Below are 22,833 nucleotides of genomic sequence, written 5' to 3'. Positions count from 1 at the left end.
TGTCATACAGCAAGCACGAGCCTCAAAGCACAAAAACAATTCATTTAAAAACCTCGGCAGCAACAGTCTCTTTGTAGAAAACATGACCCTGTTCCTCAAGATAATACACAGACCTTGTTGTTGGCAAGTTTATGTAGGAACTATTTTCTTTCTGTCAAACTAAACCTAACAGCTGTATCATCGCGCAGAAGCAAGTGTGCATATTCTCATGGAAGAGAGGTTCTTGCTCATGTCAGCGGAGGATGTAAACATCAAGTCTGTGGATTATCTTGAGTAAGCAGGCCATGATTTCCTGAAGCAGACTTCGCTGCTGAGTAATTCAAATGTATTATTTGGCCATTTTGTTTCCGCAACTCACACCAAAACAATCTAAGTAGCACTTCAGGTAAGAGGAAAGATATGTACTTTTTCATTTTGGAGTGAACTGTCCCTTTAACTCTTTAATCTTTACAGGGTGACTTCAGAGACCCTTAAATCTGCCTTTTTAAACGCTAAAGAACGACTCAATTGACTCGTTCTTGCATTTGTCAAGTGTCCTCACTTATCTAGCTGTCACAGGTAATAGAAAGTATGATCGATTCATGTTGAGAAGAAGAGAATCCATTAAGGCCCCGCTGTTCATTTCTGCTCGCTGAGACTAATTACCTCTCCCGCTTACGTCTCTCATGATGTGTTTATGAAAAGATGAGGTGAATGGATGAAATGAATTGGAAGACAGTGAAATTGGACACCTCCCCTTGTCGGGGTCCGCGCGTTGTATCACGCAGACACGCAAATTGCAGTGAAATATTATCAGCATGCGCGGGCAAACTGTTTCCTCTTTTTTGTGAATTATAGAGCATGTAATACAGAAGCACTTAATGTGTTACTGCAGATGAAAATTCACAGCTGAAAGACCCCCCCACCCCCCGTGTTTCCAGACCCTCTTCCTGGTGAAAGTAACACAGCAGGACATGAACCGTTTCATCTGTGTTGAGCAGAAAACTTCAGAGGACAAACTGCTCGTGTGCGGCGCTTCCTCTATATGTAATTTGTCATTTTTGATTGTTTACGAGCAACGTATTTGCCAAATTACTCCTCATGGACTCAGAGTGCGACAGCATGTGATACAACGATTGTTTCCCCTTTAAAAAATGTTTATTGGAAGTATAATTCACATGAGTGTCTAATTGCTTTTCTGTATTAAGCTGGAGTTCTGATTACCGGTGTAGGGATTACATGCTAAATATTAATAAAACAAATGGCTGATTGTTCCTCTGCTTTCAGAGTACGAGGTTAGCATCGTCACGGTTGGTTAGCTCACAGTAGCATTAGTGGCTTACTGTTCTCCTTTTCTTTCGCAGCAACTGTTAAAAATGAGGGAAGAATTAAAACAGCGGGAGGCGGAGCTGGAGAAGAGTTTTGAGGACAAACAGCAGCTGAAGACTCAAGTCCAGAGCCTGAAAGAAGGACTCCAGAACCTGCAAAACACGCACGCAATGCAGGTACGTCTGACAGAATAACACGAGAGAGAAAGAAGAGGGTCTACCATTTCTCCTCGGTGTGGTTTCTTAGAAGAAAAGTTCATTTTCTCGGTAACTCTCTTTGTTTGAAGGTGAACGCTATCTAATTTGCACTTTAATAAGAAAGAAATGAGCTCAAGATGAGTTCCAATGCCTGAAAGATATTGAAGAAATAAATCATCAATAAACAAAAGGGCATAGTGTGATAGTCGTAATATGTGGTTTTGCTTTGAGAAAATGACTCAATAATTACTATGTAGTTGAAAACTTCTTTCCAAGCTCATCAGATGTCCCAAAATAGCTCTTTTGGGTGCATCTTTATAATATCAGCACTGTGGGGAAGGGCCCACCGCAGTGAGCAGACCGTTTCTAACTTCAATCAGTGTTCTAGTTTTCCCATTTTCCTCCCAGTGAGCTTATTTCACTCTTTTTAACACTCAGTATAATCGACTCTTTAATTTCTAATTTCCCTCCAAAAAAAGTTAATAATGCAGCTTTCGAGTGTTAAGTGTATGATTTTCCTTCATTTAGCTTTCATTAGTGTACCATTATGGGTCTGATAGAAGACGTATTCAACCAGTAATCATTTGAAGACCCGTCCATCGAGTGTAGTAAAGTTTCCCCACAGTTTTTAGTGTCCTTCAGTGTTTGTCTGCATTCGAATGGAAAACCCTCATAACACAGTTCATATCGATATTCGCATCAGTGTCACATAAGGCTGATGAATTATTGTGAGTTGGTAAACTACTGAAGAATCGGTTAATCATGTCAGTAATGTTGCAGTTTTTTGCGATTTTAAGTAAGTTTAGTTACTAGTTACTTTGCAGATTACAGGCTGCTTCAGAGACAAAGTAACACATTTTTAAATCAGAAAAATGCTGAATAGACTTCAAGACACTACTTAGATATTAGTCGTACGGGTGACTTTCACTTTTATCAGAGTAATATTTTATGACTTGATATCTTCACTTTTACTCAGTTATGACTTTGATTATTGTTTAAGCTTCTCAAATGTAACGTTTCAGCCCCTTTTCAGTTGATTACGATAGTAACCTGAGTGTCTTTGGGTTTTGAAGTGTTGGTCGAATAAAACAAGCAGCTTGATAACAGATCACGTCACCTTCAGCTCTGGGAAATATTAACTTTAACCATTTTAATCACATTTTACAAGAACCAGTTAATTGTGAAATAATCAACAGATGAAAATAATCGTTAGCTGCGGCCCTACACATCTTTATCTTCATAACACATCACATCGTTTTTGAATGTCTAAAAAATAAACCCTCCGTTATAACGTCGTACAAGCTAGATGCATTTCCTTTCAACTTCGTGCTCTTCGACCAAACAGGATGTTATTTTGTTCTCTCCTGTGTAGCTGCATGTTCTCACTGCAACCACATAAAAAAGCAAAGCCATTCATTTCCTAAGTAGAAACATATTGAGCATGGATAACCACAGTCAAATTGTTTCCTTATTTGTCTGCAGCTGAGACTTTATGACCACCAGCAACCCAATCACACACTCTCATTTCTGAACATTTTGTCCTTTGAGTTACATCTGCACTGGAGCATTTATGTTTTTGCTTGAACTGACCAAAAGGCAGTAACAGAGAAATCATTTTTATATAGATAGATTTTACCTGCACAAGACATTTCACTAATGTAAACTTCTGGTGCTAGAAGCTGTTATACAAGATCATCATTTAGAGCCACTCCTGCTCCATTATTCATCCATCCAAACATCACATTTGTTATTTGATTGAACGTGTTGCTTACATTGAGGCATGTTTTTCCCAACAAAACTCCATCTAATATTGATTAGTGCCGAGCTGTTTCACTGCTAGAGTACATCGCTAAATGCAGTGCACCGTGATCTACAATCTCATTAAACAATTTCAAGTTTCAAGGGTCATTTTTCTCCGTTCAACATGTCATGTTTACTAATGTTTCAGGTGTTGTCCCATATTCCCAGCATTCAACTGCTAATGTTTGTTAATGTTCCTTCTGGCTCTGTATAATGAGAGGAAGGGCTGTCATTAAAACGAGCCTCGGGTTCAATCGCCTATTAAATTGGATAATAATACAAACGAGAGGCTCTTAATCCACGTGGGGAGCTGCTCCCTGTGTCGTTCGTTTGCTCTGAGAGCAGACCGCAGGTTTCATGTAACACAGAGGTGAATTAGTAATTCGCTAAGACGTCTCTTCCTTCAGATCAACCCGGAGTGACAGAGTTGTCAATAGAGCGTTAATGGTGATGAGTTTGATTAGAAATGTGTCCACGCAACTGAGCCCTGGGAAATATGCTAATTCAATTCCTGCATGTGGGAAAACATGAATCATGAGAGGCAGCCTCATTAAAAGGAGCAAGAGAAATCAATTTTTGGGTGTAGGTTTCTCTGAAGATTCGCATTGTTGTGAGGCGATTCGTCACGCTGAGGAGATCCCTTCATGCCATCAGTTCTCCTTCACTGTAGCTGCTGTCGACTGGATTGACACCAGGGCAGGTCGTTGAGGTTATTAACCTTATATGTCTTTCAGGATACATTTTACTGCTGCCAATTATGACTTTTGCTTCATGATTCCTTAGTTGCTGAAGGAGAACTGGCCATATAACACTGTCTATGAAGTGGTGCGACTTGTAAGAGACACGTTAAAAGAAAAACGGTTCAAATAGAAGCATCAGAGGCTGAGATGTTCTCCAATACATAAGCCCCTAATGAGACAAACTCAACATCATGTATGTTTCATGGCACAATTCAAACAGGAATATAGAAACAAAAAAGGTCCCATGGGGCGGGACTTCCCTTCTTTATGAGCTCATGGTCTGAATCGCTAGTTTCAAGTCCTCTTCAATGCAGCCTGATGGTCATTTTGTAAAATACGGTCCCAATAGACAATAAAGCAGGGTGTGCTTTAGGGCACGGCTATGTTGCCAAGTCGCTACCACAGCGTCCTCAGTCAGATCCAATTAGGATGTTACTCCCCAAGAGGGTGGAGTGTTGTCAGTAACAGTAGCTCACAAACCAATGGGTGACCTCACCGTGGGTTTTCATTTGGTTAAGGTCCATGTCCTTCAAACTTCAAAGCTTCAGTTGTCTAAACAATCAATAGTCAATCAATTGTCTTAATCAATCATTGAGTCTGTAAAATGTCAGACTGTGAGAAATGCCCATCATAGAGTGGTTTGCCAGAGCACATTGTGTCCTCATCCAATTGCTTGTTTTGTCCAACCAACCCTCCAAATCCAAAGATACTCCGTTTCTAATGTCATAAAACCGAAGCTGGAACCAGCCTGTTTGATAAATAAACAGTGATAAATACATAAACAGTGAATTGGTTATCAACATTTCTGCCAATAAATGTGATGTCGATTGTGTAATTCAGTGATTCCCAACTACCTGTACAGTTTCCACAGGCATATGTTAAAAGATTGTGGAGTAGGTGCACTGATTTATAGGCATGGCTCCGTTTCCCATTGACATGACTCCGTTTAACACTTAAACAGTAGGTGCTGCAAATGAAAGAGTATTTAGCAATTGAGCTGAACTGTGAAATGGATAATGAATGTTAAATGATAACACCCAGCGCAGCCACGCTAAGTGATCGTTGTATGGAGGCAAACAAACAGACGCTGTGTTTTCCTGAGGTGATGAGCGAGCAAAGGGCTTCGCTGAAGGAGCATTCAAGCGCTTTATATCGGAGTGTGAGCGTGCATGGACAGACGAGTGTTGAGAACCACTGGTCAAAACGAGTACGTCCGCACTAATATATTCCCGTGAAATCAGCTCACAACATTGTTATACATTTAATAGCTTCCTTAACTCAAAACTAGTGAATTATTTCCATACGGCGCTCAGTGTCTCTGTGTTCCTTGTTCGTTCAAAATCAGCCCCTTTCTGAGCATTATTCCAAAAATAAACAATCCTTGTGTTTGTCTGTTTTTGCACACCATGCTGTGCGCGACCACGCTCCCCCGTCTGTCTGAATTAGCGCTTAGCTTGTTTCTCTGTGGCTTCTCCTCACATGTTTCTAATGTGCCGCAGCTGGAGATGTCGAAGCAAGATGACAGAGGCAGCGAGGAGAGCGCTAACCAAACCAGCGTAAGTGAAAAAAAAGTTTGAGCCCTCCCCACTCCTCTCCAGACATTGTGTTGTGCCCTCATTCTCATCCTTTATTCTTTCTTCCCTTGACTTTCCTCTCTAACCTCTTCCAGTGGCATGACGGATCATTACAGGCCAGTCCAATTCACTGCGACTGCATTTGTCATTGAATAAATCACACAGACACAACTGGGCTAGAAAATAAAGGAGCCATAAAGTCAAAGTGGCTCGCACATGTGCGTATGTCTGTACGCCCACACAGTCGCAGGGTGTTATGGATAGATTAAAAACATTAAAAGGCCACCAGGCATCCCACACACACACCAGTGAAAAATGGTACACACAGTGCTATGTAGGACAACAAACAGACAAAAACTCTTCTGTTGTTCCCCTGCCATTTTTCTGCCACCTGTCAGAGTTTTGAAACAAACAGCTTGATCATTTGCCTTCCAAGTCTCATCCTCTCTCCCTCTATTTGTTTTCCCACAATCATCTCCTTTTTTTGTGTCGGTGTGTGTGTGACAAGCATTTCATCCCTCTATCAGTAATATAGCTGCTGGCTGAAAATTCGCCCTCGCCTCATTATCCTCATCCTCATTGTCTCTCCGTATTAACGTGTTGGTGGTGAAACTTTCTGATGTGTTCATTCATATTCCTGTTTGTCTTTTTATTGTGTGCCATCCATCAGCTTAGGTTTAAGCTTGTTTACTTCCAATCAGCCACAGTCAAGCTGGCTGTTGGCAGATTCATTTAAGGTAACTGTGTGTGTGTTTGTGTTTGTGTGTGTAGGAAGCCACAGTTTCAGCATTGGTGTCCTGCAGTCAAGAGAAGGAAGGTCCGATGGAGAAAAGTCCACCAAGTCCCATCCACTCCGAGAGGGAGGCTCTGCTCGTTGGTACGCTGACACAAAGTTTACATTGCCAATATCATTGAAACTGAAAATTATATATTTGCTGTATTTGGGGCTTCAGACTCACTTTTTTCACCGTTACATTTATTGTAAACTCAAATTAAACTGCAAATATATTAAAGGATAGGTTCACCCAAAAAATAAAAAATATAGTCATTATCTACTCAGCCTTAAGTCGATGGAAAGTCAGGTGAAGTTTTGTACACAGAACAAAAACTGTAGACTTCACGATTCTCTGAAGAAAAACACTCAGTCCTGCTGTGTGCCTAGCTCCGCTGTAAGCTACTGGCTCTGTTAGCCAAACACAACACAGGACTCTGGTGTCCACAGGCTACTTAACAGCTAACTAGCTCTCCTCCTGATCTCCACACAGATTTGTTGTTCACACTGTAGCATTATCAGGGAAGAAACACGATGCGTCCCCCGTTCAAGTGAGTGAGTTTACTGCATCCTTTCAGACTGGCACGTCAGACTTTTTGTAGCTCTCTCGCTAAGTAGCCCGCCAGTGATAGTAACTATAGTAACTTTAAAATTAAAATGTGTCACTTGCAAAGCAATAGTTTAAGCATACGTTAATGCAAAAGTCTCTTTCGTCCCAGATGCCTCCCAGGAAAGATCTCTGTTCAGCCCAAACACATTTTCTGTAGTCCCCAGCACAACACCATTAGTCTCAGGCCCTGGCTCAAACTGAGATGACGTGCACCAGTGTGCTAAATAGTATCATAAACATCATATTTTTTAAGCCAGATAATCAGACTTTGGAGCTGAAGCAATATCCTCTTCACTCATGTGTTCTCTGCTGAGAGGTGTATCATTCAGGAAACTCTTGTAAAATCATCTCCTGCATTGTTTCCCTCGCTGTGGTTTCCATGGTCACACAGCAAGCCGCGGCGGCAAGTTGAAAAAGTTGAACTATCATGAACTACAAAAGCAGCAACAAAGAGCTGTGCACAGTCACAAGAGCATCAGACGCGTTCCCTGTCCTTGTCGCCACCTCTTTCACCGTGTTTACATTCAAAACAACGGAGGCAGCGGCTGCCACTCGCTGTCTGTCTGAAAACACTTCTTTTAAACTCGTGCAATACGATTAACAGTAAAAATGAGGATAACCGAGGAATGGATAACTGTGCTTACATTGTGCCTATTCCTAAGTGGGGTGGCAGAATGCAACCAACTCTATACCCCTCGTCTCACCCTCCCCCACAATGGCCCTACTTGAAAGACCCTCTCTAGAGCCAGTGTTTGTCTGATTATTACATTTAATTTCATACTGGACCCTTAACAACAACAACCTTTGAGTAGTTGACACACAACAAACCTGAGATGATGAAGCATGACAGCATAGGGTTATGGGTAGGTTTTCTGGGGCTGCAGGTACTATACTTGATAATTATTTGAAAGGGCCAAGATACTACAAAATTCATAGAGTGGTGGAGCCCACAGCTCAGTTTTGCCTCGGGCAGTTCAGCAGGTTAGCTTGGACATGGCATTTTTGAAAACTGGTCGCAGGCGTGAAAGCTGTAAAAACTCAAGCGAACATCGGTCAGATACAGAGGCTATAGAAATACTTAAAGAGGTGAACAGACACAGATTTGCTCTGTTTGATGCATTTTGAGGTGTCGTTTTATTTGCAAATAGTCACAGTTTGCATTTTTCCTGACTTGAAGGAGGAAATGTGCTATAAAATAAGAGGAATGGTTGCAGTTTTTTAAGGTTTAAAAGGGTTAAACGATCATCTTTTTAAATATTTATTGATAATGAGTCTGAGGATGAGCTCCAACAGTGAGACTCTGCACACACATGGAGTGGGTGCATGTTATTGCAGCAGACGCCTTGAGGACATGTTCATTCGCTCTTTAAGGCAAATAAACACAGACAGCAGAACCACTCAAGTGGGCGATTTCATGCAAATGAATCAACATGAAATTCTACTTGGTGTTGGAGCTCAATGCACCATTAGTGTCCCAGTCAGTCTCTTTATTCATTGCCAGCGGAGTAGCTCAAGGCTAGCGCATTGTTTGTGTTCAAGTATCGACTGATGTCCTGCAGGTGGCAAAAATGAAGTCTTGGAGTATAAATTTCTTATTAAAGGTCTCCAGTGAGTGCGGTATTGTTGCTATTGTGGCTTGTGCGTGTGCGTTGGTCTCAACTGTTGATCCCTCTGCGCTCTGTTGGTGGTTAGTGAGCAGGTAGGGCGGAGGATTATCTCTCTCCTGGCCCTATCTGTGAGCTGATAGCAGATGGTTTGTTTGAGCTGAGGGAGTGTGTGGCTTTGATGGGAGACAACGGCATCAAAGCTGTCATTAAGCACTCCCTCTAATCTGGAGCCACAATATACAAGAGGCTCTTAACAGTAGTGGGACTGTGGAAGAAGCCACTCGAAGCTTGTGTTAGAGGAGAGGAAAAGGAGTCTGTCCTCTGGCAGTTTGTCACTGTTTGACATGTGACAGAAACTGGAGGTACCGTGACACATGTTAACATCTTTGCATGACTTGTTTTTTCCACCACAGGGATCATTTCGACGTTCCTGCACGTCCACCCGTTCGGGGCCAGCATCGAGTACATCTGTTCCTACCTGCAGCGCTTGGACACCAAGGTAACATGATTCAAAACTTCCACAGTGGAGTAGATTACATGCACCCATACAGACCCTGTCAGTCCCCCCCACAGCGCTGACATATGGACTTGTTGTATGCCAGGGTCCCGCTGTGTAGCTGAGACACGGCCCCTCAATGCCAGCAGTGCTCCTCAAGGCTTTCACAGCCCTTTCCATAAACATTGATGTTTTTGTAGGAGACTTTGTGAGGTGCTGCCGCAGCACTTAAAGGGAAGAGTTTGACATTTTGGAAAGTTGTATTGATATTCTCCTCAAACTCCTCAAAATGTCAAAGTGTTCCTTTAAACAATCAGGAGCTCATTGAGATTTAGATCTCTAGTCCCAACGCTAACAAAGCTTTTATCAATCCTTTAATCTCTAATAATTATTTTTTATAAGCAAGGAGCAATCGAAAACATTTTTTCTTTATCCAACTGTCATCGTCGCTGCTTAAAACGAGTCAGTTGTGGATAATTAGTGTTAATTCTTTAATGACTAAAATTGAAAGGTTTGTCTGTTCTCAGGTTAATGTGCTCTCTGCAGATGTTTGTTCACCTTCTGTTAGTTAAAGGCCTCATCCACACATGCACAGGTATTTTTTTGAGAAACAGGGTTTATTTAAAAAAGACTAATCTCCCTCCAGACGAGCATTTTAGCACCATTTCAGAAAATATAACCAGTACAACATCCATTCTGTCAAAGTACAAATGCAAATTCTCCGATATCATAACACATACTCCGAGTTCACACTTGCAAACGATGCTACATAGACTGTTAAATGTGTGTGTTTGCATCACTGTTTCCAAAAATCTCCATTTCTAGACCAAAAGGTCCGACCTAAAACTCTATTAACATGTATGAGAGGCCAAAAAATATATTTTTTAGAAATACCAGTGTACATGTGGACAGGTCCTGAGAATCTCCCAGTTAAAGTGGAAACAGACAACTTTCCCCGCTGGCGTTTCCAAGTGGTATCATTGTTGGCACCGCTGTCATAAAGACGACCTGATCACTTTCCGTTTTCCTCAGAGTAACAAGTTGCAACAACGCAGGACTAGAGATAGTTTATTTATTCATTTTGTCTATAATGGAGATGTGAAAGCAGGTAGAAATGGTGCCAGTCTACCAGTCAGCCTTCATTTTCCAGGAGATTGTGCACCCTGTGGCAGTGAAAGTGAGGTTTATAGGGAATCAATCTAAACAGACGGTGTCATTATTCTATAGCCATTACATTGTGCATTCAATAAAAACTTTATAATGATGAGTTACAGCAAAAAGTTTGCCAGTTCAAAGTTTGATTCACATCATATCAACTTTTTAATCTGATCAAGTAAAGTTCAGAATCGGGACCCTTCAGTATTTGGAGTCAGTGGCTCGTGAAGTACTGTAGCCGGCAGCTATTAATTGATCCTGACCGCCACTAAAAACTGCAGTGTGTCTGCCTTCTCAGCAAAATTTAGGATTATTACTTGATAAAAAGTGGATTTTTATAAAATGCTGTCGAATGCCAGGAGAGGAAATATGCAGCAGAGGAAACATTCACTGAGGAAAAGACACAAAGTAGACCTGTATGTACATTTGGTTGGAAGCAGAATGCAAATTACTTAAAAAAAAAACGTTTTGGAGAAAGTTTCTCACCTTCCTAACCTGAAAATTTCTCAGCTGTATGTCTGGCCATATCTGACTAGTAGTGTGATTTCCCTTGATGCCGAAACATATTAAAACTAGATCCTTCACTCTGACACTTGAAGCCAAACACCACCCTCAATCCTCAGACACCCTTAGTTTCCACTCTGTCTGGCGAAGCACAGCTATTTTATCCCCGTCTTTTTGTGGAGGCATTGCAGACGTATTATCGCTCTTCACTGCCACTTACGCGAGGCTTTCAAAATGTCAACTTTCAATGTCACCTCCAAAAGGTAACACTAAGATTAATGGCCATTTCTGCTCCCCGCCCAGACAAGAAGACCTTCGGGAAAAAAAACGCCTGTTGTCACCACTCCCTGTGCAGTCTCAGTCGCTGACCAAACAGAAGAGGCATTTAACAAAAAATGTCAGATTTCAAACTTAACTCATTTTTTGGAAGAATTAATTTCCCATCTGCAAAAGCTTTGTTTGTTGCCCCGAGAAATTACTGTTCTCTGTTGCATCTCTTTGAATATGCTCATCACCACCCTGACTCATTCTCACACATGCAAAGAATAGAGTGTGACTGTCTTCTCCTGCGCCTTTTGGGTTTTTTGTCTAGTGTCTCTGCGTATTAATGTGTGCGTGTGTGTGCGTGTGTGTACGCGAGCGTCCACCCACGCTTGTCTGTCTGTGTGCGCATGAATTCGCCCGAGCTGTGTCGCTCCCACACCGGCTCTCCACTACACACATCAAGCAGCCCACAGAGTTTTGTCAATATCGCCGGCTAGACTCCCCAACAACAAGCCCAATCGTCTCTGCTTATCTAGTGGCTACACACACAGCTCCATTGTCTGTAATGACACACCAGTCCTATCTCCATGATAGACCTTAATGCATCCTGACATCAGCACAGGGCTCGAACAATGTACTTATTAATGCAAGACACTGTAGGTCGTCTACAGCAGGGATTTTGGCAGCTTCACCTCAGGATTTCAATTGACTAATGATGCTCAACCCACCAGAGTGCTGTTTGCCAGATTACTCAGGCGGCTGCAATGGCGTCACATCCTCGCTTTTAATTTACTTACACTATGATTGTCTGATTGCAGTGGAGGTGTGAGGGCAGTGAGTGAAGGTTTTGTGAGTGGAGAGTGTAAAAGGTAAAAGTTTGAATGTATGAGCAATGTCTAAAGTTAACTGCTTTGTTGTCAAGGGCTGGTGAAAAGTTCCCTATTTAAACAGCAAAGATAATGACTAAGGATTTTTCATAATAACACAGACGGTTTTCTCTAAAGACAGTGTTTATTCAGAAATGAAAAAGGAGCGGAGGTAAGGCTTTTGGAAATCAATGGAATGAGTAACACCTGCTGCACACTGATTCCAAACTACAGAGCATTCAAACCTTTCCAAACTTTTATTTAAGCCTCAAAAATCAAGGTTTCCCTCATTTGGAAAGATGTCGGGATGCACAAAAATATGCAGAGTTAAAATGTTTGAAAAGAACAATACTCACTGACGAGAATTGTAAAAAAAACTGTGTTTTGAGATCTTCCTGAATCGTCCAGGGGTAGTGAGTGCTGCTGTCGAGAACGTTTTGTAGATTATTCCTTGTGCTCGATGCACAAAAGCTAAAGGCAGAAGTTCAGAATAAACCTGCTGGCCTTGAAGCATAAGATACTTAGGCTGCCGTATGTTCAACCTGCGAACTATTTTTGGCATAACTAGATTGATTTTAGGATGTCGTGACTGCAAAATATACATGAAATGTGATGTTTGCAAATGAGACCGAAACCACATCTGGAGGTGGTCTGAAATGCCATTCAAATTGGATTTTGCCTCTCAGTCCGGATGCTCTGGCTGCTCATATCGGATTTCAAATAGTCTTTTGTGTCGCTCGCACGGAGACACACGATGATGACGTCAAATCCAGAGAGACAGACGTGAACCAGAGCGTCTGAGCAGAATCCTGGCTGCTGCTCGCGGAGCGGTATGGAAAACAACACGGAGAACAACAGTCTGTAGACAGTCACGCGGAAATAAATTGTCTCTCCATGACTTGACGTGATTGTTTGGAGGGGAAGATGATGATGGATCTATATTTCTCATGCTTTTGTGTTGGAAAGCTGCCTTACCAGTGTGCATAGTGGCCGCCGCTAATGCAGTTACCTCAGCAATCCTTGCAGATATGTAGGTGATGTCTGGACACAAAAATATGATCTTATCACTTAGAAATAACAGCGTGGACACTCCGTCTTTCTGATCGCATTTGAGAAACAAATCAGATTTGCCTGCTGTCTCAATATAGCCTGGGTAGCCTCAGGTCGACTCTCTCAAAAAACAAGCCAAGTTTGAGTTTTTTATTCTAAAATATCAGATAAATGGCAACTTGGAGATGGATCTAAAATGCCTTTGGGTGTACAACATGTGGGCCTTTAATTTGGTCTTCTTCTAACCCTGGTTTCCTGTGTGTGTGTCTGCAGATTAACCCCAGTGAGGTGGAGGCTCTTCTGTCTCGGCTGCCCTGCACCTTCAGACAGGAGCTGACTGGTGTGGGCGCCAGTCTGGAGAAACGCTGGAACTTCTGCGGCTTCCAGGGCATCAAGAACACATAGACTGCCGGTGACACTCCTGGGACATGGAAGAGACGACAGGCAGAGGACGAGGCAACACGGGGACACTGTAGAGATGTGAAAGACGCAGTACAAAGCCCGCTAATATCAAAGATGGTGGACTGTACCTGACTGTACAAGGACTCGGAAGACTGAGCACGGATCGAGGAGGAATGTTACGCGAGGATTTCAAGGACTCTGTGTCGGTGGCAGAGACGTCAAGAAGCAGCATTTCTATGGTTACAGGAATGCTGACACCAAACCTTGGACAGTCTTCATGAGCTTGAACTCTCAGTGTCTCATTGTCTGCAAAATATTTTTAGACATAATGACTCTCTGGGAGTCACAGAAGCGCACCGATTCCTACAGTCACTGGATTATTATGTAGTTATCGCCCACATGGGCAGGGCATTGTGCTTTCGGAGCCTGCAGTTGGCATAATATGGTGTTAGTGTGGGCCAGGACTACTGGGCTACCCAAGGAGGCTTATCAGGGTCTGACTGAACACTTCAAACCTCCGAAACCTTCCGCCTCCCTCTCTTCTCTTTTTGCTGTTCCTGGTTTGTAACATAGATCAAAAATGGATATATTTCTTCATTTTCTGTAAAGGCTGTTAACAGTTGCATAGATTCATTTGTTGTAATACACTGTAAATGCTTGGATGATATTTTTGATTATAAAAAGATGTTTTAACTATATAGGTTGAGTTTATTTTTATGTGCCTGATGCTCAGAGAGGCTGGTTGTAAAATAACTGTGTGTGATTCTTGTGCAGCTGTTCAAACATTTCTAGGCCAACCTTTACTGTTAGACCCTGAGAGACACACGCACCTGCACAGGACAAGTTGCCTACTTTCAAGTTTCTGCCCATTCTGGCTTGAAGGGCACAATTTTTTTCTCATGTCTACCCTTTTGTTCTTACAGTAGCTGTACTCGAGGCTTGTTTTAGTGCCTTACATAAGGGCATCTGTGTCTTTCAAAAGCTAATTAAGCCTGGCACTCAGCCTGGCTAAAGACATAGCTGAGCGGCATCACAACTTAACTTGAAAACACACCTAGGGGATCATGTTAATGATGTTTAATTGGTGAGGCAGTTGGTGTGCTGCTGCTGCTGCTGCTGCTGCCGGGGTGCGTACAGAAAATATTTGTGTGTGTGCTACTTGCCTGGATCCATATATTAAGCGGTTACACAACACTCGACAGAGGGGAGTTTTCTTCTCCATCTTCGCCAGATAGAGAGCTCTTGCCGCCAGGACTGAAGGTTCCTCCCAAAAGCCCAGTCAAGCATCCTTAATGCTCCTCCACTGGGCTATTTGGCGCCGTGCTCTCTTCCCCCGTCGCTCTGAGAAACAAAGGTTTATTATTACACATGATTTGCTCTCATCGGCTCCCTCCATCTCCTACAGGCATTGCGTTTGAAAAATTAGCGTTCATGCACTTGTCAGCATACTAGTCCTTGTACCTGAATTAATAATGGGGACTGAGTATGTTTTGCCTACGAGCTCCTACAAGGCTTTCCTTCCTTGTGCCCGGATACATTATTAACCGCTTTGGTTTGAGAAGGAAGAAGGTTTCATGGGTGAAAAGTAAACTATCTGTCGTAGGAGTGGAGTTGTTTGCATGTTAAATACAGTATGTAACCTCCAGCCCACTTAGTTTGTAGGTTCCTGTCAAACGTGATTAGAAAAGCGAGTGAATGCTGTTTTTTCTGCATGTGTAGTCATAGCAATGTTTCGAGAGCAAAGAGCAGACCCGTCTTTCTCTCCTTATGAGACATTTTCTAGCTATTTGTTATGATGAGGATGAGGAACTGCAAATCTATACTTTTCAGCTTCTGCCCACCTGATCGTGCACTTTGGATCATGAGAGATGTTGCCTGTGTCGAGTTGTGCATCACTACACTTCCTCTCCATACTGAAAGACTTGATCTCAGCAGAACATCCCCGACAACAGACTCTGGCACTCCTCGCACCAGCCTCTCCTCTCTCACTCGCTAGGTTGCTCTCTTGCTCTCTCTCACACAAACAAAGCACTAATGCGGTGCATTCTTTTCTTTCAGAAGCTGCTTTCTGTCTTGCGTTTCCTCCCAACTGAGTTGCCATTCCTACGCACTGATTTGACTGGAGGCACACACAATTTATCTCTCTTACAGCTGCGTGTGTGTGAGCGAGCGTGCACGCACAAACATGCTTGTGATTGTGCATCAGGTTCTCGGGCATCACACAAGGAGGTAAACACAGACTAATTAAATCCAGCAGCAGTCCCTGGTGAATGCCGCTCTCCATTCACTGTTGTCTTCTCATCGCTGTGACACAGCGAGGAGCCTCCTCATTAATTCAATTCAAGGTGTATGCAAAAGAAAGCTATTCAAGGGTGTGATTCACCCCACCCGCAGTGATGACGCCGTTGGACGACTCCCACCTTGTGAAGTCTCTGGGAGAGACGCCCTTGAGCATCTGGTGATGTTAAGCTTTGGCAAATACTGCGCCTGAATTCTAAATTTAAGGGCATTAGTGTCATTCTGGAGGGATTTCTTAAAACGAGTTCCTAAATCCATCAATACAAACTCACATCACGTTTTGATAGGTGTAATTGGACGTGAGGAGATAAGCAGGTTCTTTTGGGTGATATCATGATGCTTGAGATACCCTTAATTACCTTTTCCTCTCATGTTGCTTCCTGAAGGCACCCTCATCTCTACTTAATTATGATTATGGCCTCCCTCGAGTGAGCAGGTGTGAGGGTGCTGGCTGCGTATTGCAGCGCATGTGGTCCAAAATAAGATAAACAATCGCGCCAGAAAGTGATTTAGATGAACAGAGAGTGGCATCACTTCCAAGCTTGTTCTCATTGGTCATGGACCAACAGGTTTGAAGAGTTTGGCCACAGAGAAGCGTGGTGCTGTTCACGTTGTCACCAGATAAATCACCCCATATCTTAACATGCTTTAAAAGCTCATTGACCTGAGCTGGTGAGTCAACAGCTCCTCCTATTGAGCACAACAGCAGCTACACCGTGCTTTACATTTTTGTAGCCAGTGGGCCAGCACCCGGGGATGATCTGCATTGACAGAAGGTGTATGGCCACAGTGATGGGGGACACGGTCATGCGGGTTTCCTTCTCAATAAAAGCTCCACGGTCCTCATTAATTTATGTTTTCATAAAAGCTCCAAAAATGTACTCTGTTTCTAGGGTGCCAGGGCTGCAGCAGAGATGCAGTACAGCTCCAGAAACAGCTGCCTTGAGGCACTTGGAATGACATCTTAGAAACCGAAAACTATAGAATATTAAAACGAGAACTAAAGAGATTGCTATTTCTTTGAGGATTATTAGTTTGGCAGGTAGCAAATCATGTTTTGTACAATGTTTTTTGTTTACATGCGTTTCGGTATGCACAGAGAATTGCATGCACTTTGAGCCTGAATGAATGGCAAGTGTTGGAATAATTGCTTTACGCTGCTCTCCAGGGTGTCTGGGCACAGGATATTAAGCTGTGGAGTATGACACATAAATGCATCTCACAGTTTCTACCCAATCTCACTGTCGCTCTCCTATACATAGATCTTCATACAAAATAGGAAAGCACAGCAGTGAATGCCCATAAGGTATTTGTACCCACTAAGCAGGCTCTGCCACATCAAATACCCAGACCCTACAGGTAAAAGGAAGGGAGTCATTAGATGGCAAGTCTTGCTCTGTACTTTGGGAAATGTATTCATGGGATTCTTTCAAGAAGCTTCACCGTTTAACACCGTTCACCAGTAAGAAATTGCCAAAGATCCTCCTGCTGTTCGAGCCAGACTTGTTTTTTCTGGCCTATTAGTCGGGGAACCAGTGGGCCTGATCAGTGTGTTTGATCCGAAATGCCAGCACAGTGAGGCTCATGCCAGGTTAGACGGGATAGTGGAACTCTCTCCTAATGAGCGACGGCCACTCTTCATGCTGTTATGAATCGAGTGACCTTTACCAAAGAAGAATTGCTTCTCACCGACAGCAATTATCTACACAGTGGAAACTTAGTTGAGAAAAGTTTATTTTTAGACATAAGAAGTGTTTTGGTTGGCAGCAGTCGAGATCCTCTCCACTTTGGTCCTTAAACACTGATTTAAAGTATTTATTATGTTTGGCAGCAGAGCTGGCTGAGCATCCCCATGTGGTGTTTTCAGTTAAGTGGTTGTAGGATTTTCATTAAGTTCTTGTTATACTGCAAACACCTGAAAGCCTGCGGGGATGGCTGGCACCATCCGAGGGTGGGGAGGGAGTACTGTGTGCTTCATGCTTACAAAACCAGGTCTCTGTCGATGAAGTGAATGTAGGAGTGGATAATATGAATAAAGAGATAGAAAGAGTCCAAATTATTATTATTAACATTAATCCTGAATCAAAACAGAAGATCTGGCGATGACTTACTTGGTGTACAATGAAACCTTCCTTGGGCTGTTTCTTCAACTCAGGAAGGGTCGATGAGACATGGAGCAGAATCTCAGATGACCCAGAAACACACACACGGGTTGAATCTGATGAACACCAGAGGTGGAGGGGAGACAGGTGAGGTGCAATAAAGCAGCACTGAAATGACAGCTGAAAGCAGCCCGGAGGTGAACATTTATTTATTACATTATGAAAGCAACAAGGCGATTAACAAGAATCAGATAGGGGCAAGTGAACAGTGACAATCGGCATTATAATTGTGTTAGTATTATATTATGCTACTTTCTATTCTTCCTGGCCAATCAAACTCTAAACAAATTCCTCTTACTATGCCTAATAATTCTCCTCTTTCATCACGGACTGCTGTTTAAACATCCCAAACATTATCGCTGAAGGTTTTGTAGTGTAGTTATATCACTGAGCCTAAAAAGTGCTTAAGTATTTCTACAAAGTAGTGTCATGTCCCTTAAGCTGTGAAGAGCTATAGCCTAAACATATGTGTTATAAATCAAACTAACAGTAGGCATTTAGTCGATAAATCGATTTTCCAATTTAGAGAGAGGTTGAGCAGATTCATCCATAATGAAAAAAATCATTGATTGCAATCTCATACAAAACTGTTAAAGGTCAACTCCACCTTAATGAACTAGCTTCAACCATAACATTTTGCTTTTACTAGATTAATTAATTAATGCTAATGATACGATGGTAATAAGCAAAATATAATGATATAGGCCAAATAGCCTATTTAATAGTTTAAATTGACCACTTTTAACTTTACTTTATTTTTCATGTAACACAGTATGTGTACAGTGTAATATAAAGTCAAGTGTATTATTGCTAGATAATGAGCTAAAGTGGACAGATAAGCTAGCTAGTTGCATTTCTAGAAGAGTTTCTAACATCTCTGAAATAATAATAATAAATAAAATAGCCCTAAAAGATTCTACTGATAAATAATTGATATTTATTTATACTCACTTTGTAAACACAGTTGTTTGTCCATGCCGGGATACTCCAAGAATGATAGATCCTGTTTTCAAAATGGCGGACTGTTCTGACGTCACGTACCTTAGCGGTGACGTATCGGTTGCCATGGTTACATACTTCGTTTTAAAAAGCCGCCATCTTGGTGATTACTGTAGTTATCTTAGCCGTTAGCCTAGCCCAGAAAACATGGCTACTTTTGGGGACCGCAGGACATGTAAGTAGGATTTTGTGTGTTTCTTTCTTTAACGTGATGTGACGATACTGGCGCCTTCAGCTGAGGTCCTGCTTACCACTTTAAAGATGCACCACCATCCACAGTCCTCTGTCACAACCTAGCAAGTGGCTTAAAGTTGTAAGTGGACTTTTGTCAGAAGCTTTGAAAGTTAGCTTTTTTTTGCTTTTCTTATAACGCCAGCGCCACCAGCAGGTTCGCATTGGTTCAGAGAGACTAATGAAATGAAATCTGCCCAATTAGTAGGTATGTTAATGACTAATCATTAATTCTTTCATTGCTGTTAGGAATGTATCCGATTAAAAATGTATAGAGAGCCAAATTCACTTCACAAGTCGCAGTTTGTAATAAAACTGATGAAATATAAGACTATAAGTGACGTCATCTCGATGAACGGTCACCAAAACCAATAACACACATGTGTTTGTCTCTCTCCGTTCAAGTTTTTTTCAAAATAAAGTCCCCAGAAGGAAACCGGAAGGGGCGTGGCTTCGGCTGTATTGACGCTAATGTTTATCAAATATATCAAAATAAAATACGGGTGTGAGAAATGTATTTAATTAAATTATAGTAAATTGTAATTCGAAAAATGCAAAATGACATTCAAGTCAAACTGAATTCATTACACTTTAACTTATTAGTAGCCAGACAGATGGAAGCTCCACAATTAAATCGAGATCATTATTTTGTATTATTATTATCATGTAGCAATCATTAATGAATAATAAATATACATTATATAATATAGCTCCCAGAAATTATGAGAAGGCTTTCTTTCTGCAGCTACCCCTGAATGAACCAGAGTTGAGCATGTCAGTGTCATTAAAACTGCATCAGTCTTCAGTTAATGTCTTCTGATTCCTTGCTGCACAGCTTGATCAAGATCCCAGGGATACATTCTTGCAAAATCAACAGTGACAGCCCCTGAGCTTTCTCTCAATGCATGACCGACCCCTTATTAAACCTGATTGATTGTCAACTTGTGAGCTCTGTTCCCCAAGTTACCGTCAGGGGTTTTCTAGTTCCTCCAAAGAAGCAGCAGCATCTCACACAGGAGGTATAAAAACTACTTAAACAAGACGGATACATTGATCATAATTTCTTATATAGGGTACGTAGCTGCCAGGGAGTTGTATCTAGGACATTTCTAGTTTTTCACTTTGGTATGAGAAATGACAATTAAGCTTAACAATATGCAACAGATATGAGATCATTTGAGCTGGTTTCACTAAAAAAAATATATAGAAATGATGATGATGTACATTTTTTAGCTTGGCCATATTGCGATTTCGATAATATTTTGGGAAATTGTTCAGCTCTACATAAAAGCTTCAGTGTTTTTACCTTGATTTACTGACATAATCACCAACAGAGCTGCAACAAATAGGCTATTGGCTGTCACTATGATATTAATTGCAAACTAGTGGAAGTGGGGCTTTCAGACCTGCAGGGGGCGTACACAGTTGGCACGGAAGGACACATATCTGGCAAATGAAAGGATCAAGGTGGTTGGAAGCTGCTCTCAGCAGTTTACATGCAGACAGGAGAAAGACAAAGACACAAAGAAAGATCTGGAAATGAAATTTAAGCCAGCAAAAAAAAAACAAAACAGAGAGACATGGACAGAAAACAGAAACAGCGTGTCCTATTTGGATGGCACATGCAGTGCAAACCTGTGGCTCCTCCCCCTCACATTGATTATAGTTGTAGAGTTAAACGTTTAAATACATGACCTCTGGCATGATTAATACAAGTTCCTCCATGTGAGAAGGCTGCTTTATTACATTCTCCTTCCACACCCAAACCCTGCAACACGTGTACCACGATCTTCAGCTGCATTATGTAAATAACAAGAAACCTGCATTCTAATAAATGCCAAGTAATTAGAATGTGCAATGCTACCGACTGATTTATGAATATTAATGGCATCTGACAACTCTCCTCAAAGAAACAAACAAGCTGTGTTTTGCATTTATCAGCTGGAACATTTCAGGTGTTATCAAGGGAGAATGAATTTGCAAAGAACAGTGAGCTTTAGTGTGGAACGCTGTGAAAAGAAAACAGCTATTGGCAAAGTACCTTGCATATATTTTTGCTTGTTTGGCAATGTATTTTTCTTACCCATGTGGATGGCTGCTTAAATGTAGGCATCTCCAGTGCAGTTACACCATAGTTAAAAAGAAGAAATTTCTTTTACCAGCCCTCTCCAACATTGGTGGTAAATGTAGAGGGATTTTCTTTTCTTTCTTTTGTCTCTTAAAATCAAAGTAAGGTCCTTTTTCTAGGTGCACCATATTCACCAGTCACATATCAGAGAAGGCAGAGAAACCAATTTATCTTGGACAGTAGCTTGAATAGGCCATAAATAAGGAAATGTCTACCCTACAGCAACACATTCCCAAAAAAAAACCATAAATTTGAGTGTATTCATTTGCATCAAACCCTATTTTAAGCTTACCTATATTAATCAAAAGCATTTTAAATAATATCCAACACTACTGACCCTTGTGGGACCTAATGAACTAATAACTACTCGTAATTATTAACTGCTAATAACCAAACCTGCCCTGCCATTGTACCCAACACTGTATTAAGTCATATGAAATTACATTTACAGATACTGCAAGAAAAGTGGAGACTGAGTCTTAAAACTGTCAGAGTTATCTTCATATTTGCTGACAGCACAGCAACTATGCAGTAAGTGCTTGATATGTCTTAATTAGTCTTGTGTCTTTCCTATAAGACTTGAGAGTCCTTTAGATTCATGATGGAGTAAACCTGTTTCACAAAAGCCTGCACCAAGCAAAATAAATTATTGTATTTTATAAGAGTTTTCCTCATCAGCACATCTTGGACAATAGAGATACAGCATTAGCAGGTTTGTGCATTGCAAACAGGTTTTTAACATGTAGAGTTTCGCTAATGCCAAGGAGATATGGCTAAACACAGTTAGACCGCAAACACGCCCACACTGACTTGACACCTAATTATGTTGGTAACATTGGATGTTGCACATCCTGAGGAGGTGTTGTTTTGAATGGCAGTGACGTTAACAGCAGGAAATCTAAACTATATGACAAGCTGTTGCTTTGAATCAGAGTTTCAGCAGCTGAACACATTAGGTGAATTTGGTGCATACACTTGCAGACAGGGATCTGGATGGATGCCGCACTCTGTAATTGTTTCTCATGGTAAGAGCTTTCTAATGGATGGATTCAATCACAGGATGTATTTATATGTGTGCTTTTACTGTTCCCTATTCGGTTCAAAACATGTCAGGAAATAAACAAGTCCTCACTGCACCTTTTAGCCCACTTTTAATGAAACCCTGTAGTGCCACCATCAGGGCAGTATGGATTGAGGACCCATTTGACTTCCTGAAACTGTTTCATGACCATTTTAAGAAATGTCACATTTTGGCTTGTAATGCCTTTCATCAAACAGTCTTACTTATGATTTGTTCAAAAACTACCCAAGTGGATGTTTATGCTCCAAATCCATAAAGTGGAGTTTAGTTATCTGACATTAGTTTAGTCAAAGTTTGAAAGATGTTTGCAGAGAACAACAACAGAACTGACATGTTTCAGTCCTAGATTAAAGATTCAGAGAGAGATAATAATGAAGGTGATAATAATTCAAATTTGTTTTTCGTATTAACGGTAAAGAGAAACAGTAACTCTAAGCAGCACCCAGGAGGAAGCCTTTGGCACTGGAGCAGCTGCGCCGGGTTGCCTCAGGTAGAAATATTCACCCAAACCACAGATGCAAGGGAAGACGAACCTAGTGCGACGTGTCTTGTCTTGACCTGTATTTTTCAGGATTTTTGTATGGCTGCT

The 22,833-nt window shown here is 41.6% G+C and overlaps 2 protein-coding genes and 1 long non-coding RNA gene across 14 annotated transcripts in view; 2 read left to right on the top strand and 1 right to left on the bottom strand.

Annotated features, from left to right (window-relative positions):
• The window catches only part of enox2 (ecto-NOX disulfide-thiol exchanger 2), a 192,214-nt gene extending 178,171 nt beyond the window's left edge, over nt 1-14,043 (top strand). For all 10 annotated transcript variants that reach the window (XM_084352685.1, XM_084352690.1, XM_084352684.1 and 7 more), the window contains 5 exons: nt 1,344-1,484; nt 5,545-5,601; nt 6,391-6,496; nt 9,022-9,107; nt 13,217-14,043. In XM_084352685.1, the coding sequence (XP_084208811.1) occupies nt 1,344-1,484; nt 5,545-5,601; nt 6,391-6,496; nt 9,022-9,107; nt 13,217-13,348 (522 nt within the window). In that variant the 3' untranslated portion in view covers nt 13,349-14,043. The remainder of the gene's footprint in view (nt 1-1,343; nt 1,485-5,544; nt 5,602-6,390; nt 6,497-9,021; nt 9,108-13,216) is intronic.
• The window catches only part of LOC311257203, a 32,170-nt gene extending 13,332 nt beyond the window's left edge, over nt 1-18,838 (bottom strand). Inside the window, exons 1-3 of the long non-coding RNA XR_014622597.1 lie at nt 18,757-18,838; nt 17,755-17,861; nt 14,509-14,686 (exon numbers count right to left, since the gene is read on the bottom strand). This is a non-coding gene — a long non-coding RNA (uncharacterized lncRNA). The remainder of the gene's footprint in view (nt 1-14,508; nt 14,687-17,754; nt 17,862-18,756) is intronic.
• A 49-nt stretch (nt 18,839-18,887) lies between these two features.
• The window catches only part of LOC311257200 (ATP-binding cassette sub-family C member 5), a 36,847-nt gene continuing 32,901 nt past the window's right edge, over nt 18,888-22,833 (top strand). Inside the window, exons 1-2 of one of the 3 annotated variants that reach the window (XM_084352679.1) lie at nt 18,905-18,979; nt 21,615-21,694. In XM_084352679.1, coding sequence (XP_084208805.1) covers nt 21,690-21,694 — 5 coding nt within the window. In that variant the 5' untranslated portion in view covers nt 18,905-18,979; nt 21,615-21,689. Of the gene's footprint in view, nt 18,980-21,614; nt 21,695-22,833 lie in introns of all 3 variants that reach the window. The other 2 variants (XM_084352680.1, XM_084352681.1) reach the window with 2 other exon arrangements.

This window comes from Pagrus pagrus (assembly GCF_965226575.1).
Source record: "Pagrus pagrus genome assembly, chromosome: 5".
NCBI classification, from domain to species: Eukaryota; Metazoa; Chordata; class Actinopteri; order Spariformes; family Sparidae; genus Pagrus; species Pagrus pagrus.
Note: the sequence above shows the minus strand (reverse complement) of the source record. Positions and strands in the feature narration are given on the sequence as shown.